Source organism: Nomascus leucogenys, chromosome 11, assembly GCF_006542625.1.
Source record: "Nomascus leucogenys isolate Asia chromosome 11, Asia_NLE_v1, whole genome shotgun sequence".
NCBI lineage: Eukaryota > Metazoa > Chordata > Mammalia > Primates > Hylobatidae > Nomascus > Nomascus leucogenys.
This window is the reverse complement of record NC_044391.1, coordinates 98,197,416-98,216,037: the sequence shown is the minus strand read 5'-3', so window position 1 is coordinate 98,216,037 and position 18,622 is coordinate 98,197,416. Positions and strand designations below refer to the sequence as shown.

The following is an 18,622-nucleotide window of genomic DNA, read 5'->3' as shown; positions in this document are numbered from 1 at the left end:
TTTATTTGCATATGTAAAGATTTGACTAATAAGTACTCAAAATCTTTGTAGCATTCATGGATTTGATTGAAATTCTTTGCGTTGTATTAATTTGATTTTGCTGTGGCATGAATATATATCACCATTGCTGGGAAACTGATATATAGCAGAGAATCTCTCAGTGAGCGAGCCTAGTTGACATACCAACATCCACATCTCAACATGGATCTCTGTTTTTCTTGTTGTATGACTAAAAGCAAAACTGCTATCTTGCACCTAAGCACATCAGATTCCTCAGTTGGGGAAAAAAGCATTTGGAGATGAAGAACAACCTAAAACTTATTTCCAAAATAAATGAAGTTTTGAGCCCTCTCCTGCAACAGCTAACCCTCTACTGATAACAGTTTGATCCTTGACTTTGCAATACCAAGGACTGCAGATGTGATGACCCTTACAGATATGAAAATCATGAGGGAAGACTGCTTTTCCTGCTACTATGAACGGATTAAATTTAACTTCGGGAAGCTTGTGAGGTTTTCTCCTTTAAGTATCTGCTATGTTTTTAGTTAGACAGTTCTTAAGTCTGGGCTCCCTTACAAAATTGCTAGTAGTAATACTTAATGCTTTCATCTTTGGCTTTTCCTTATGTGCACACGTATTAATGCTTATAACATGAAAAAAAATTCTTCTGGGACTATGTGTGACACATATGAGGAAATGACAGAAGGGCAGTGTCCAGAGGGCCTTGTGCCACATACTGAGTTGAAGCTGGAGAGAGGTTAAAACTAGAAATTGTTAGAGAGCTTTTCTTCATCCTAAGAGTGTTTAAATGTCACCAAGGATTTTAAAGTAAAAACTAGGATGGATGGATAATGTGTAATGGGCCGTTTTCTGAGAAGAGGGAATGCCAGATGGAATGAGAAGGTGACGTTGAGTCATGAGAATGGAGGAGATAGGTGGGACTGATGCTTAGAGAACTGTAAGCCCGAGATTAAAAACTGGGAATTCTCAGCAGATAGGTGGTCTTTAAAATCCTTGGGCATGGCCGGGCCTGGTGGTTCACTGTTGGGGTTCAATCAGGCTGGTGGGAAAAATATTAGAGATAGTTACAGAAATAGACACATATCTTCTTGGAAGGCTGAGAAGTAACTTCAGTAATAGATCTGGCTGAATGTGGCCTGGTTCCTTTACCTTTAGTTAAACAAATTAAAGTAGTAATAAAGGAAGGCAGAGTAGTTTACCTAGCTAGCTTGTTTACTCATATAATATTAAGACTAACCTTTGATGTGCCATGGGTGCTTAAGTGCTTTTTACTTGGGAAGTCCACAATGTCAGTTACCCTCTAATGGTGTTGACTCAAGCCTTTGTGAATTAATCTTACTGAATAAATTCGAGTCTCACTAGCTGATCAGGGCCATGGTCGCAACTGTTTACAGAACTCTCCGGGGAGTCTGTAAGTGGCTCGGACACCCTCAGCTGGACTGGCAAAACAGAATATCTGTGTGTTAGTGTACTTTATTCATCCATCGCTAGGTCGGGGTCTACAGGCAGACCCCCGCAGCTAGTGCCCCCTTGAGAGGCATGTTGCCACAGCTCATGCCTGTAATTAAAGCACTTTGGAAGGCCGACGTGGGCAGGTCACTTGAGGTCAGGAGTTTAAGACCAGGTGGGTCAACATGGTGAAACCCCATCTCTGCTAAATATACCAAATTTAGCCGAGCGTGGTGGCAGGCGCCTATAATCCCAGCTACTCTGGAGGCTGAGGCAGGAGAATTGTGTGAACCCGGGGGACGGAGTTGCAGTGAGCCATGAGCTTTCCAAAGGAAACTGAGAAGGTGACCAAAGTGGAAAAAGAAAGTTTGTAGAGGAAACTATTTCCAGGGAGGTAAGAGTTGAGAGTGGCCAACAGTATCAAATTCTATGAATTAGAAAGGTCTAATGAAATCAGTTCTGAAAACAAGTCATTTAGATGTATTTTACTTGGGGTTGTAAATACATAGGGCACCAAAAACACTGTGATGCTTCATTATCTTTTAATGGTTATGTCACGGAAATGTAAAGTTGAGCTGATTTTTTTTCTTGGTTGGCCCTTGGGTTTGTGGTGTTGTATGTTTATGTGTTAAGGAGATAACTGCAGGACCTACCATGTCTTTATTGAGTGATTTTTTTTTTCCCAGAAATACTCTTCATGTTGATTTCTATGAATTTTTGCTCAAAAATAATAGACACTTGAAATCTATATACATAGGCCTATTTTCATCTCAGTAAAGACTTATTCTCTACTTTGACTACTTTTTTCTACTTTTTTTTCCTACTTTTCATTTGAGCTTTATTTCCTATGTTAGTTTTTATGGTTCTCTGTGAGTCCTCATTGTTTGTAAGTTGGTTATTTATTTTCAGTTCTCCATTGTAAAATTTTCCTGATTCTAAAATTCTAAGAGCAGTTTATGATGTAGATCTTTTACTTAAGGGACAGTGTAAAAACTGTGCCTTCAACATTTTAGGATTGTTACTAATCTCAGAACAACTATAGTTAATTCAGTCTTCAAACTTCGTAATAGTGAATATTTTTAAAGGGCTGAAAGCTAACTTTTTTTTTTTTTACAGAGATGCAAATATTAAATATATTGCATTTCAATTTCTTTGTAAATATTCTATCATCATTCTGGTTATATCACTCATATTTTAGACTGTCCATATAATATTTTAAGTGTCAAGATAATATTTTAAATGTACTCATTGTATGGAAAAATAATTACATACATTTTTCTTTTTTGTTTAGATATGGAGTATGAAACAAGACAATTGTGTCCATGATTTGCAAGCACATAATAAAGAAATTTATACCATCAAATGGAGTCCAACAGGACCAGGGACTAATAATCCAAATGCCAACCTTATGTTAGCAAGGTGATACTTCCGTTTTATTCTTCCTTTTATGAGTCTTCTACAAATAAGACTTCTAATAAATATGACAGAAGCTTAGGGGAGATTTCATGAAGTGGAAACTTTTTTTTTCCCTAATTTCAGTAGTTTTTCGTGTATAGGTGGTTTTTGGCTACAAGAATAAATTCTTTAGTGATGATTTCTGAGACTTTAGTGCACTGGTTTTGCAAGCAGTGTAGTGTACCCAGTGTGTAGTCTTTTATCGCTCACCTCTCTTCTCAACCTTCTCCCCACCCCCACCTCCAGTCCACAAAGTTCATTATATCATTCTTACACCTTTGTGTCCTCATAGCTTAGCTCCCACTTACAAGTCAGAACATGATATTTGGTTTTCCATTCCCGAGTTATTTCACTTAGAATGACGGCCTCCAGCTGTATCCAAGTCACTGCAAAAGACAATATTTCATTCCTTTTTATGGCTAAGTAGTATTCCATGGTGTATGTATACCGCATTTTCTTTATCCCCTTGTTAGCTGATGGGCACTTACGTTGGTTCCTTAAGGGGAATCTTTAAACACTGAGTTTTATTATTTCAAGTTATAATGATATTTTATATTGAAATAATCACATAATGACTGGTACCAAATACTGATTAAAATCCAAGCAATTGAGGCATAGCAAAATCTTCAGTATCTTTAGAAAAAAAGATAAATGGAAAAATGTGGTCACTTCGGTGTTCAAAACCATGCGAAAGAGGGATTATTTAGACAGAGAGGAATACAGTAAATGAGCACATTTATGTTTTTTACTCCTGGACTTGGGAGATTCCTTTAAGTTGTTTTTTTTCGCTTGTTTAGCTTTTAATTTCTAGAACACTTGCTCTTCTTTCTAAATTTATTATTTTTTTGTCACTGACTTGAAGCTCACAGAATATTCTTCCTAATAGTCCAGTCGGTCTGCTTCTCATAAAGAATTTTGGCTCTTAGATGTGGCTGAATATGGGAGGTTGGGTGGGAGCAAGGCTGGGGGGCGTGTATTTCCTTACTTATAAATTAACTTTCTTTCCCTCCCTTTTCAGTGCATCCTTTGATTCTACTGTTAGGTTATGGGATGTAGACCGAGGGATATGCATCCATACCTTGACAAAACACCAAGAGCCTGTGTACAGTGTAGCTTTCAGTCCTGATGGCAGGTATCTGGCAAGTGGTTCTTTTGACAAATGTGTACACATCTGGAACACACAGGTATGTCTCCATTATTTAAATGGTCAAGTACTCTTACATTTAGGTAGAAGCATTTGCCTATACACTCTCCCTCACCATTTGGTTGTCATTCCTCATGTGGCATTAATTGAATTATTGGTTTTAAAATAAGATAGAAACTAATGGAAGTTACATCTTTATGGAGACCGGAATTTTGAAATGGATTTAGATCGTTTATTATTTCTTATTGTATTCTTTTGTTTTTTTCCAACGGTTTTGCAGATATCAAATGTGAATGTTTAAGATGTATTTATTTAGATAAATGACAGATTTTATTTTTCAAAATAGTTGTCTCTGACGGAGCTATATATGAGCAGTAAAAGTCAAAGGACCAGATTTTATGGCTGAATGCAATAATTTATGAGAAAGAAACTTACAACTACATTACCTTTTCAGGTAGTATGTATAGTGTTTCAGAGATTCTTAAAAGTGGAAAAGCAGCCTGTTGCTTTCAATTTTTTAAATCTTCTCAGTGTTTTAGTTTTTATGCTCTGTGTACTATACTTTTTTAATAGCAGTCACTGGACTCACCCCTCCTTTCAGTTATCAGATCTTTGTTGGTTGTAGTGCACACATAATACGTTGTTATGGTGTTTATCTCTTTCTGTAGGTGTCTGCCACCATAGTTCATTTCACAAATCAATTTTCATAACTTACTTAGAAGATTTTTAAATTATTTTATACATGCATACAGTTCAGAAAAAACCTCAAGCCTTGTGTAAAGGTATACACTGAGAAACTTTGTTCCCATTTCTGTCTTCCTCTCCTGCTGGTAACAATTTTTATTAGTTTTTATTTCTTCCTAACTTCTTTTTATGAATGAAAGCGTTGTGCTTCTTTCATTTTACACTACCACTGACAATATAAAATAATATTTTACCTCACAATTCAATCCATTAGTGATAAATGGTATTTCAGCATAGTTTTAAATTTGCATTTCCTTATGAATGACATTAGGAATCTTTTTTTATATATTTAAGCATACTTGTTAATTTTTCTGTGAGCTGTTTGATGATGTTTTTTCCATTCTTTTCAAGTGGGTTATTCATTGTCTTTGATTTCTAGCAGCTCTTTATAGACTAAAAAACTAAACCCTGTGTAATGTGGTTGCAGATTTTTGCTAGTTGAACAAATGATTATTAAGCCTGAATCTTACATTACATTTTAATAAAATTTTTTAATATTTATGTTTGTTTTTCTTTAAATAGAGATGGGATCTTTCTATGTTGTCTGGGCTGACCTCAGAACTCCTGGGCCCAAGGGATCCTCCCACCTCAGCCTCCCAAAGTGCTGGGATTATAGGCATGAGCCACCATGAGCCTTCTAATAAAATTTTAGGCTGCACATGGTGGCTCACGCCTGTAATCCCAGCACTTTTGGGAGGCCAAGGTGGGCAGTTCTCTTGAGGTCAGGAGTTCAAGACCAGCTGGTCAACATGGTGAAACCCCATCTCTCCTAAAAATACAAAAATTAGGCGTGGTGACATGTCTGTAGTCTCAGCTACTCGGGAGGCTGAGGCAGGAGAATTGCTTGAACCCAGAAGTGGAGGTTGTAGTGAGCCAAGATCGCACCACTACACTCCAGCCTGGGCAACAGAGTGAGACCCTGTCTCAAAAAAAAAAAAAAAAAATTAAGTAAAAATGTTCTGCTTTAATTTTTATTATTACTTCCTTACCTCTACTCCCATATTTTCTGTCTTTATGAATATATGCCTGTGTTGGATATGTTCTGTAACTATAATATATATATGCCTTAAAAACTCTTTCCTAAATTTTAGTTTAACTTTGTGTTTGTGGGAAGACACTCATCATGCACCCAACTAAACTTCATTTTTTATTAGTATTTTTTTTTTTTTGAGACGAAGTCTCGCTCTTGTTCCCCAGGCTGGAGTGCAATGGTGCAATCTCAGCTCACTGCACCCTCCGCTTCCTGGGTTCAAGCGATTCTCCTGCCTCAGCCCCATGGGTAGCTGGGATTATAGGTGCCTGCCACCACACTCGGCTAGTTTTGGTATTTTTAGTAGAGATGGGGTTTCACCATGTTGGCCAGGTGGTCCCAAACTCCTGACCTCAGGTCATCCACCCACCTCAACCTCCCCGTGTGCTGGGATTACAGGTGTGAGCCACCATGCCCAGCCTCACCCAACTAAACTTTTTTAAACTGAACAATAGTTAGAGAGTTGATGAAAGTGAATCTAAATCTAAATAATATAATTTCCACGTATATTCAAGTTAGTATTTGTTCATTTTCACTTTTAATAATTGTACATTTCAAACAGAAAATAACACTCACATACCTACTGCTCAGATTTAATTGATAAGAACATGTTGCCACACTGTTGCGAATCTCTTCCTTCCTATTTTTACCTGATAAAATGTTATAGATACAGATAAAGTGTTCACCTCCATTTTCCTCTTCCTTCCTAGAGGCTATAGCAACCCTGAAGAGAGTGCCTGTCATTCCCATGATAAATGATATATACTACTATTTTCTGTGGTAAAATTGTAATTAATCATGCTGTTGTGAATCTTGTACCTCTTTTCAAGCTAGTGTTTTTTTACCACTTTTTTGAAATATCACATTAATACTTGTACCTCTAGAATGATTATTTAGACTATTCCAGAGCATTATATGAATATATTAATATATTCATTAATAATATGTTCATAATATGAATATATTAATATATTCATTAATAATATATTCATAATATGAAAATCTTAATTTTCAAATTTATTTTCCTATTGGGGGATTTAAAAATGTACAACATTGCTGGAACATCCTTACACGTTTCCTTGTGCACATGAATGAAAGTTTCTGTAACGCTTCCCTCTCTCTGTCTCTACACACACACACACACACACACACACACACACACACACACACACACACCTGTGCATGGCATATCCTGTAAGTGGAAATCATGGCCCATAGGGTATATTTATGTGCTTGTGCCTAACTGCTCTTCAGCATGCATACACCCATTTACATTTCTAATCACAATATTTAGGATTTCCCATTTTCCTTTATCCTTAGGTTATCAGACTGGTAAACATTTTTCCGATTACATGGATATGAAACATTATTTTGTATTAATTTGCATTTTCTTGATTGTCGATTAGTTTAAATATCTTTTCAAATAGTTATTATACAGTTGGACTTCAGCATTTTAGTTCACCACCACCACCACCATTTTTCAATTGTTTTATATTCTATACTGATTAGTGTTCATTATGCATTCTGGGTACTAATCCTTCCTGGTCATATGGATTCCAGTGATCTCCCAGTACCTTGTTGTTTGTTTTCTTCATGTGGAGTGTTTATCGTGTAGAAGTTTTGTGGGGTTTTTTGGTTGTTGTTTTGTTTTGTCTTGAGGTAGGATCTCACTCTGTCGCCTAGGCTGGAATGCAGTGGCAGATCAAGGCTCACTGCAGCCTGGACCTTCCTGGGCTCAGCTAATCCTCCCCCCTCAGCCTTGCAAGTAGCTGGGATCACAGCTGCATGCCACCATACCCAGCTAATTTTTGTATTTTTTTTGTAGAGACTGGGTTTTGCCATGTTGCCCAGTCTGGCCTCAACCCCCTAGGCTCAAGGGATCCACTCGCCTCAGCCTTCCAAAGTAATCCTGGGATTACAGGCATGAGGCATCACGCCCAGATGTTATGGAAGTTTTTAATGTTAATGTTTAGATGTATTTATCTTTCTCTTTTTAAAATTAATTGATTATTTTTAGAGATGGGGTCTTGCTGTGTTACCCAGGCTGGACTCCTGAGCTCAAGAGATCCTTTCACCTCAGCATCCTGTGTAGCTGGGTCTATAGGCACATGCCACTGTCCCCGGCTAGATCTTTCTTTTTTGATAGCTTTTTTTTTTAATAGCTTAATACATTTTTCCTTATAGATATCACTGAGATCTGATATTTTTTCATGAAGTGTCTTAAGTTTTATTCCTTTACATTTATGTTTTTAGCCCCTTGGGAACTGATTTTTATATATGGTGTGAGGTACAGATATTTCCATTTGGGTAGTCAGTTGTGTTAGCACCATTCATTGTCCCCTTTCTGTTTTCATAATGCCAATTTCATATACCTAGTTCATGTATATGCAGTTTGTTTATACCCTCTTTTTTATTCCACTTATGTATTTGCCTTGTCTGAATCAATAGCATAGTTTTAATAATTCTAACTTTATAAATCCCTCTTGTTATTATTCTTCAAAACTGTTTTTCTGTTCTTGCCACTTTAGTCATCCATATTTCCAAAACAGAACATACAATTTTGGATTTTGTTTATGAGTGCCTTGAATTTGTAGGTGAAATTAGGGAAAATTGTCATTGAGTTTTATCACCCGTAAATATGTTATACCTCCATTTATTTGTCTTTTATTCCTTCGGTAAAGTTTTATAATTTCTCTGAGGATCTTTTTTCCTAATGTGTTTTGAGGTGCCTTATGGTTTTTATGTTACTGTGAATGACCTCTTTTAAAAAATATATTCCTTTTATATACTAGTTGTTGCTAACATTTAGAACATTTTCAGCGAACTCATTTAGTCCATTGTGACAAAATCAGTTTTAATGAAATTTGGGCGTAGAACTGTAGAGTGCTAATGGAAGATACTACAAGACATTTAAGGGCATTTGACCAACTGTTCATATTATTTTGTTTTCACTATTGTGTACCAAAAGTCTTACTGTTTCAAACTTTGAAAATAGTAAAATAGTTTTCAGTGCAGGAGAAAATCATTATCCTATTGTTGTATATACATCTAGGTTTTTTGTTTTCCTCTTTCTTGTGTGATGAGTTGCCTAAGCATTTGATGAGTAAATTGTGAAGTCTTGTGCCAGCATACATACAAATTTGAGGTAGATGCTGATGATCCGAACCATTGGCCTTTTTAAATGTCTTAGCTCTGCCTTGTTGACCATAATGTTTTGGTTCGTTATAGCCCAGTTCAAGCTTAGAGATTGGTAAGTGCTTTTTAAAAGAATGTTTTGTTTTTTTAACCCCCAAGTTGGCTGTAGATTGAATGTCTGTAGGTTGACTATAGATTTTATTTTTTATATCTCAGCAAACTAGATTTTGTTGGTTCTACTTTTTTCTCTCCTCATTAACTATAGATAATCAAAGCCTACTATACTTGAACTTAATCTCATAAATTATGAGAAATTTTAAGTAAACAAAACAGTTGAGCCTTCCCAGCCTGATAATCAGTAGCAATGTGTCAGTACCAATGCATCTGTGATTTGTACCACATTACTGGGCTAAATTTGAAGAGGAAAGCTCGATCAAACATTCTTCCAGCTTAGTTGTCATCTTGGATAGGCTGAATGGGAGGTATTTTCAAGGTGCATGGTTTGTTGCCATGTTGTTTTTAAGTAGATCTGCTACCTCTAGCTTGACTTTAGGTTACCATAAAGCTGCAGAGGTCACTTTTCTGATTTGTCAGCGCAGAACACCTGAAGCACATATTTCAGTTTTCCCAACAGAACCTCTGATCTTTGTCCTGTTATATTGACTGGTTTCATAGAAGAATATGTTTTTGGATTGAGTTTTAATTCTTCAGTGGCAGCTGAATAATAAAATAACATTGTTACATTTATGATTCAGCTTAATGATTACATTGTTAGTATTCCTGCCTGTTTTTTGTTTAAACTTATAACGTCTTTCAAGAATAGTGTACATATCTGTCTGGGCACTGTGGCACATGCTTATAATCCCAACATTTTGGGAGGCCAGGGTGGGTGGATTGCTTGAGGCCAGGAATTCAAGACCAGCCTGGGCAACACAGTGAGACCTTGTCTCTACAAATAATTTTTTAAAAATCAGCTGGGCATGGTGGCATGCACCTGTAATCCTAGCTACTCAGGAGGTGGAGGCAGGAGGATCACTCTAGCCTAGGAGTTAGAAGGTGCAGGAGCTATGATTGCACAACTGCATCCAGCCTGGGTAACAGAACAAGACCCTGTCCTAAAAAAAAAAAAAAAGGAACATATATACATTATTTTAGCTTCTTTTATAATCCCCTAGCTTAGGAACTGGTCAGTAAATATAGAGTGAATAACAGACTTATACTGGAATTATCTTTACTAGTTTGTTATACTTCCTCTTTAAGATGTTTTGTCAAATTCTGAATTTATTTTGTTTCTCTACACGTTAGCTAGACTCATGCATCATTTAGCAACAACAAAAACTTATTTCATGTGATAGACTGAATGTTTACTTCTAGCTATTGTTGGCTATGTCAAAGAGACCAGATACCTTAGTCAAGAATGGTTATCAACACTGGAGAAACTGAATATGTGTGTGAGTAATCTTTTGAGAACAGGCTGGTATTATCTTTTTATAAAGGGATCATTACACGTCTAGAATTTCAGAACTTATTTTTATAGTTGAAGCTAAGTCCCTCCTCTGATTGCTAGAAATAAAGCCATGTAATATTTTTATTTCAGCATTTGGATTTATTATAATATGTATTATGATTTTTAAGATTTTGTTTTTCATTCTTTTAGACAGGTGCTCTAGTTCACAGCTATAGGGGAACAGGTGGAATATTTGAAGTTTGCTGGAATGCAGCGGGAGACAAAGTTGGAGCCAGTGCATCAGATGGTTCAGTAAGTATAGTAAAGTGTTTCCAAAGAGGGTGTGAGTGGGTATGCACATCAGAATGCAGCTTATTGTTAGTGATACCAAAGTGTTTTTTTCAAAATACATTTTAAGGTATGATACTGATTTTTTTCTTCCTGAGGCTGTAAACTTTTCATGTGCATTGGATTCAAATAATGTAAACAAAATTTAGGCTGTCCTTACCAAATACCTTATAATCTAGAAATGGACAGTTATTTTGAATGTGAACCTTCATTTATGAAATTAGGTATACCAGAGTAACATTCTGAGAAGGATTGAAATGTTTAATGTGTATTTCTACCTTCTCCTCTTCACAGAAGAGTTTTTTTGGCCCAGGGAAGGCAGGACTAGAGGCACTTGGTTCCTGTGTTGAGGAATGTGTGATACTGAAAGATTTTCAGGATGAGGTTAGCCAACTCTTTACAACAATGCAAATATGGCTTCCAAAGCTGTAGAAGCAACAGAAGGTGGGAAAAGGGCAGCTATTTACTGACGCTGTAGCTGAATATAATCTGTGATATCTTTCATTAGGGTCCAATAGATAGGAAATAGTCTGTTTTGAGCATTTTCCCCCTCCTTTTTAATCAACAGAGAGTATAAAAATCCTAGCCGTGGTTCTTCCCCCATAGTTTGAGCTCATGGTTGTTCTCTTGATCTGCTTAAATGATCTGTCTGATTTCTGTCAGTTAAGTGCTCATTTCCATGATTATTATGCTTTACCAATTTTATAAACGTGGAACTAAGAAACATTTCAAATTGTACTATAGAAAAGTTAAACATAAAATGTACAATAAAATTCTGAATACACTGGTTGATTATTTTAATTTCTTACAGGTTTGTGTATTAGACCTTCGGAAATAGCGCTACTAGTTGGAAGCCATGGACCGACTATGAATGTGTACATAGCCAAAATGACTGTCCCTGACCCATGTACTGCTATAGTCCCACTTGAACCATGGCCAGTCCACTGCAGCCAAATCTAAAAGAAATATATACATAACAGTGTATATAAACAAAATTGCACCCTGAAGATGACAGAGTTTTGTCACAGCTTGTGAATTCTGTTCACCAAGTGCTGGAATCTAATCTGCTGTGCCCCTAAAATAGCATTTAGAAGTTTTGGATATGAAAAACAGAAGAGAGAAAAATATACATTATAAAAGCAGAACATACATATACCAGTTTTTGGATACTAAATGACAGCCTTGTTTCTCCCCTTTGAATCAGCAGACACCATGGATTATATTCTTTTTTTCCCTTCAGTAGTGAGCAGTTTGTATGTACAGAGAAAATGGACTTACAAAAACTTGCAGCAGTAGTTTGTTCTTGCTTTAAAATTTCGTTTTTGGTTTAGATTATGGATGCATGAAGTAAGGGAGTGAATCAGTTTCTTGTTTATATTTTTTTCACCTTTTAAACAAAAAATTCTTTAAAATATTTTAATGCATTCTTTTGAAGAGGTAGATGTTTGGTACATTTTATGGCTCCCAGAGCATATATTCAGTTGGTGCATGTTGTGGAAGGGGGAATTGGAAATTAAATGAAAACCTATGACTTTGGTCATGTCAATCTGTAAGACACATCAGTAAAAGGGTATTATGCTCTGTTGGTTTTGTTTTTTTGTTTTGCTTTTTTTTTTTTTCTTTTTTGTTTTTTGGTGATGTGGCTTAAATGCAATAGTTTCTTTTTTGGGACATATTTCTGCCAATTAAAGACTAGAAGGGCACAAATTTTTTTTTAATTACCATAGAGAAGATACATTAAAAAAAAAAGATCTTCTGATGTTTTGTAGCCATAACTAAATTATGGTAAAAATGTGCACTATTGTGAAAAGGAGCAAAGTAGTTTTGGGTTTTTTGTTGTTTGTTTGTTTTGCTTTGTTTTTTAAGAGATTAAAATGTTTCTGGATAAGGATTAGCTTCTCGAAGTGTCCATCATTCTGTGTAGAAGCTTAAATATGTAATGTAACCAAACTCCAGTATTAAAAATCTCTCATGTTGTTTTCTTTATACAAAGCAAGATAACGGCATATAACACTGCCATTACATGGCAAAATGTTTGCTACCTTAGTTTAAAAAACAATCTCAAACAAAAGACTTGCTTCAAGGTGTTTTTAAATAGCAGTGATTCAGAATTTTTTTTATGAAAGTATAATTGCACTAACCTTCTTCCTGCTGCTCTGATTCTGTGTTTGTGGTACTTGTGACTACGTTTTTTCAAATATAGATAGATTTAAGCTGCTAATTTTTTTTTTTCCAGTAATCACTACTATATCATGTCTTTTACTCTGTTTATAATATCAAGTATTTTCTTAAAGATATAGATATTAAACGTTGTGCTCATGCAACTTAGAGTAACATATACAGACAAATGATTGCATGAGGCCATGTTTATATGTGTGACTAATAAGGCTTGTCATGATTAACATAATCCAGGTATGTCATTTCTGAAGAGAATAGTCATCAAATTTATATCTCAAAGATTTTAATTAAGGAATTGCTTATTGTTGAGCTTAGCAAATTAATAACACTATTTCTGTCACTAATTATTTTGAGGCCTTTTAGTACTAAAATTTTAACCTGTGTTCTAAGTAGAAACTGATACCCAAGTAATGCAGCTTTGATTTTCAGCATTCGTTGCTTTGCTATTTTTACAAAACAGCATTGATTGAAGCAAGTCTTGGTTTTACTAAGGTAGGGTAGCATTTGCTATTGGTAAAGAGAATAAGTACACTTAATTTCACAATACATTGTTATATGTACCCCAGTTGTTGTTAGTGGGGACTATGATACTGTAATAATATTTTTAAAAATTTACATCAAGAGAGGCAGTCATTCACGATGGTTTTGTGCCAGCTCTTTTTAGGGTTTTGGATCACATTAGAGATATTTAGAACATATTACCCTGTGACTTACGTAGGAAACCTAATATGCTGAGTATCTGGCACTTGAATTCCTGCTTTTATTGCTGGAGGTCCACATCTGTGGTTGACCTCTGTTATTGTTTAAAAAAAATAAAATTAAAAAAATCTGTGCAATAATTTTAAAATGTGCTCCCAGGAATAGACACAAATGTTTTGAGTATCTTTTAAGCTGCATTTTCCTTTAGCGATGCATTTGTCAATTGCACTGAATTTAAATCTGAAAGTCAGAGGTGATTATTGATAGTACTTTTGTATTTTGATATGGACAGTTTATTCATTTGCATACAGTTAATGACTGTTTCCCAGCTGATTAAAAGATAGTCAAGAAATTCTGCAATATAGCTGCCAAAATAGACAGCTACATTTTTATGATATTGTCATCTTTTCTGTTTTTTTTTTCTTTTTTTTCTTTAGCTATTTTACTTAAGCATAATAGCCACAATAGGACATATAAAAGATTATAAATACAGAGCTTTATTATCCTGACGTCTTGGGTCTTTTAAGTATACACTTTTCTGAAAGGTATCCATTTCGTAGGCTTGGGTTCTTCATGAGCATATGATTGTTTATTTTTGCTGCTGTTCTCAACATCATCATTGCCTGCTGATGTGCCACGATGCTGCTCCAATAGACAGAAATAAGATTGTCTCTAATTTGAGCAGTAACATGATTGCAAGAGACCAAGTTTCACAGCTTGTAAAGTTCTGTATTCGGGATTCTTGCTTATTTTTCTGCCTGTGTTTTTCTGAGATCTTATTCCTGATGATCAATTGAATCCAGTAGTTTTTCTATGCTATTTGTTGTTGCATAAGCTACTGTAAGAAACTTATCATAAGGAAAAATAGAAAGGAAAACTTGAATCAATACTCATTGATTAAAATGGAATAAAGAAAGAGCAGCTGCCACTTTTAAACAACATAAAGGAATATCTTTTTTTGTCTCCGTGTAGGAACTCCTGTAAGTTCTTATTATTTGTTCCAATTCCTATTTCCTGCCATTGACCAGATAACATCATTGACTTTCAAATGACTTTTAGAAGTGGTAACTCTTAATTTCCTAATAGATACTAGATTGTATTGAATTCTGTTTTAATTATTCTCTAGGTAAGTATGTTTTAGGATTAAATACCTTTTACAGATACTGAAAGTGCCTCCTTTTGTGGTGTAAAAAACAAATTATGGTGCAAAAAGTAATCACTAGATTGAATTACATGAAGGTTTTTTGCTTTTTGACATACGAAAATGTCAAGAGAAAGGCCAAAGATTTGTACTTTTTCACTTACAGAGCACTCCTTTTTCCCTTAAACTTATTTCTGTCAAATTAGATTTAATGAGAGAGTACTATTTTTAAGGAGCTATCTGTTTATGTAGAATGATTTTGTTAAGAGTAATGTAAACTATTATTGAGTAGAGGCCTAAAGAGGACTGTGCATTTTTGCTGTTTAAAGGAATCACAAATGATCATACTTAAGTGAGCAAAAATGACAAGTTTTACTAGCTAAGTAGAGAAATAAATCTCAAATGCAGCGCTACAATTTTCATTATCTTAAGCACATTGTACATTTCTACAGAACCTGTGATTATTCTCGCATGCTAAGGATGGTACTTGCATATGGTGAATTACTGTTGACAGTTTCCGCAGAAATCCTATTTCAGTGGACCAACATTGTGGCATGGCAGCAAATGCCAACATTTTGTGGAATAGCAGCAAATCTACAAGAGACCCTGGTTGGTTTTTCGTTTTGTTTTGTTTTTTTCCCCCTTCTCCTGAATCAGCAGGGATGGAAGGAGGGTAGGGAAGTTAAGAATTACTCCTTCCAGTAGTAGCTCTGAAGTGTCACATTTAATATCAGTTTTTTTTAAACATGATTCTAGTTAAATGTAGAAGAGAGAAAAAAAGAGGAAGTGTTCACTTTTTTAATACACTGATTTAGAAATTTGATGTCTTATATCAGTAGTTCTGAGGTATTGATAGCTTTCTTTATTTCTGCCTTTACGTTGACAGTGTTGAAGCAGGGTGAATAACTAGGGCATATTTTTTTTTTTTTTTTGTAAGCTGTTTCATGATGTTTTCTTTGGAATTTCCGGATAAGTTCAGGAAAACATTCTGCATGTTGTATCTAGTCTGATGTACTTATCCATCTCATTACAAACAAAAACACACAGACTGCATTTGTAGCTCTGTAATCCTTGAATACAGGAGTAAATTTTCTTCTTTCCTGACTTTGACATTGTAGCTATACTGTTCTCATTTTTATTTTTACAAATCCTTTGGGTCTAATTCTGTGAGCCTACCTATAGCACTGGATTAAAATGTCTGCATCATTTCTTTAGTTATCCAGTTAACTTTAAAACTGTTGTAAAAGTGTAAACCAGCCCATGACAGTTTTTCGTACATGTTAAAGAACTTCATTGTTCAGTTTTCATGATTATTGTATAAGGAAGACTGATATAGATGTTCTATGCTGTCCTGGACCATGTTAATTACACTTACGATGTATTTTGGTTCCACATCACAATGATTTGTCCCCAGTGACCCTTTTATCCTTTCTAGGCACATTTTTTTTGTTGTTGTTGTTGCAGTTCCCCTTTGCATTGTATTGCTTTGACAACTGTAATTTGAATCAGATCTGAAAGAGGTCCAGAATAAAATATATTTTGATATTATGTTGGCTGTGTACATATATAAAACCTTTGATATCTTTGTAGTTTGTATAGACTATTTACTAGTCAAGTAAAGAGAGAGGGATGGTATTTCTTGTTTACAGTTTCTTGTTTACATTTTAATTGCTTTTACTTCTCCAGTGTTCTCTTGTAGAATAAACCTTTTTGCTCCGAGTTAGCCTTCATAACCTATAACACATTCATTTTCTCCCATACTGGTGTTACTGATTATAACTGCCATCAGAACCCAAACCACTGTTTTTCATAAACATACTGTTTCCCAAGATAATATACTTTAAAGTAAGCCCATAATAAAATTACAAATTTTACTATTTTTATTACTTCTTGCAGGAGATAAGATTTTTTTAAATGAAGGGGTTATTTACTATTTTTATTAAAGTATAATAGAGCATCTAATCAGCTAAGGGATTGTAATTTTTAATTCTTTTGAAAAATCAATATTGTATTTAAAAGACGTTATTTCACATAAGCTAAAAGAGACCTTAGATACATTTGTTTGCTTAGCCACACGGTTGAGCACAAAACAATGTGTAGATGTGTTGAAGATTAGGGCAGGAGGCTCAACTTCCTTAGTGACCTTTTTTTGCTTCACAACAAGCCAATTATAGGTGAATCATTTTCTCTCTTAGCTAGTTGTTACTACAAACTTTATAAGAAAAACAACTAGACACCACCTAGTTTTAATTAATACCAACTCCTTTAGAGTTAGAGACTTTTTAAAAAGAATCTGAGCATATTTTCTCTTTTTTTTTTTAAGAACTTACATTCTCCAGGTCTTCTATTTTTCCTGTTTGTTTCCTTAAACAGAAATAAGTTCAAGCATAGTTTTATGTTTTATTAGAAATAAACCACTGCAGTTGCTAGAACTGACATGCTTTCATTTTCAAGGGGTTAACTTTTATTGCATGGCATAGATTATTAGTAATATCCTGCATTGTATACTTTTCCAAAAAGGGTTGGACTCCTAAGGATTAGAATCCTTATAAGCTTGAGGGAAAGCTGAAATTAATTCGAACAGTAATAGAAGGGATTATTTTTAATTTCATAGTTATACTTTACAATGGATTAGATTTATTACCTAGTATAATCCGTAGCAGATCAGATCAAAGTTTACTGTTTTACCAATATATTCATTTGAAAAAATACAGTGGAGGAAAAGACACTTTAGATGGTAGTTTTATGGTGCTTTTCTCTGCTGTACCAAAGTGCTTTGTCATCAATGAAATGTTAACCCTATGCTACTTTTTCTGCATGCTTCTTAAATGTCATCTTAATGCTTAATTGTCCTAACTTGTAATATTTTTGTATTAAATTTTTTTAGGAGTTCCTTGTAATTTCTTTACAATTTAAAATATATTAAACACAAAGTGTTTAGTAAAGTACAGAAGACAATTACTAATGTTTCTTGGTTGTTGGGTTTGTATGATCCATTGGGCAGACCATGTATATTTTAAGAACTAAGACCAATGGGGTGGAATCTATACCAAAAAAGATACCACAGTCCTATTTTAAAAAAAAACAAAAAAAACAAAAACCTTTCTACCATACTAATCTAATGTCAGAATGAGCTGCCTTAAGAGATGCTGTGCTACCCGAAAGCTGTAAAGCATAGGTTGGATTGCCACTGGGCCGGGCTACTGTGGAGAAAACAAGCACTGCCTGAGCACCTCAAATAGACTTGCATTAAAAAATCTAGTCATGGCCACGTGCGGTGGCTCAAGCCTGTAATCCCAGCACTTTGGGAGGCCGAGGCGGGTGGATCACGAGGTCAGGAGATCGAGACCATCCTGGCTAATACGGTGAAACCCCGTCTCTACTAAAAATACAAAAAATTAGCCGGGCGTGTTGGTGGGCGCCTGTAGTCCCAGCTACTCAGGAGGCTGAGGCAGGAGAATGGCGTGAATCCGTGGGCGGAGCTTGCAGTGAGCTGAGATCGCGCCACTGCACTCCAGCCTGGGGGACAGAGCAAGACTCCGTCTCAAAAAAAAAAAAAAAAAATCTAGTCACACTGAACTTCACAGTCAAATCAGACATTTAAAAACAGGATCAGCTTCCGGGATCTCTCACATTCAATTTTGGGGGTTTTGAAAAATCTACACATTGCCAAGACAAGACCTTTTCCCTAAGCTTTTATTGGTTTACTTTACATTCACTTGCTGGACCAGGTCAATTATCTGATTTTCCAACCTGGGTCCATGAGGAACAGTGCTCCCTGTAGAGAGGGAGGAATAGCTAAAACTAGCAGAATGAAGAGCTGCCATTGGG

The 18,622-nt window shown here is 35.4% G+C and overlaps 1 protein-coding gene across 7 annotated transcripts in view; it reads left to right on the top strand.

Moving 5' to 3' along the window:
- The window catches only part of TBL1XR1 (transducin beta like 1 X-linked receptor 1), a 178,420-nt gene extending 162,081 nt beyond the window's left edge, over window positions 1–16,339 (top strand). For all 7 annotated transcript variants that reach the window (XM_012510731.2, XM_003256479.4, XM_030822839.1 and 4 more), the window contains 4 exons: window positions 2,762–2,889; window positions 3,944–4,109; window positions 10,636–10,737; window positions 11,585–16,339. In XM_012510731.2, the coding sequence (XP_012366185.1) occupies window positions 2,762–2,889; window positions 3,944–4,109; window positions 10,636–10,737; window positions 11,585–11,611 (423 nt within the window). In that variant the 3' untranslated portion in view covers window positions 11,612–16,339. The remainder of the gene's footprint in view (window positions 1–2,761; window positions 2,890–3,943; window positions 4,110–10,635; window positions 10,738–11,584) is intronic.
- Window positions 16,340–18,622: the final 2,283 nt, after the last annotated feature.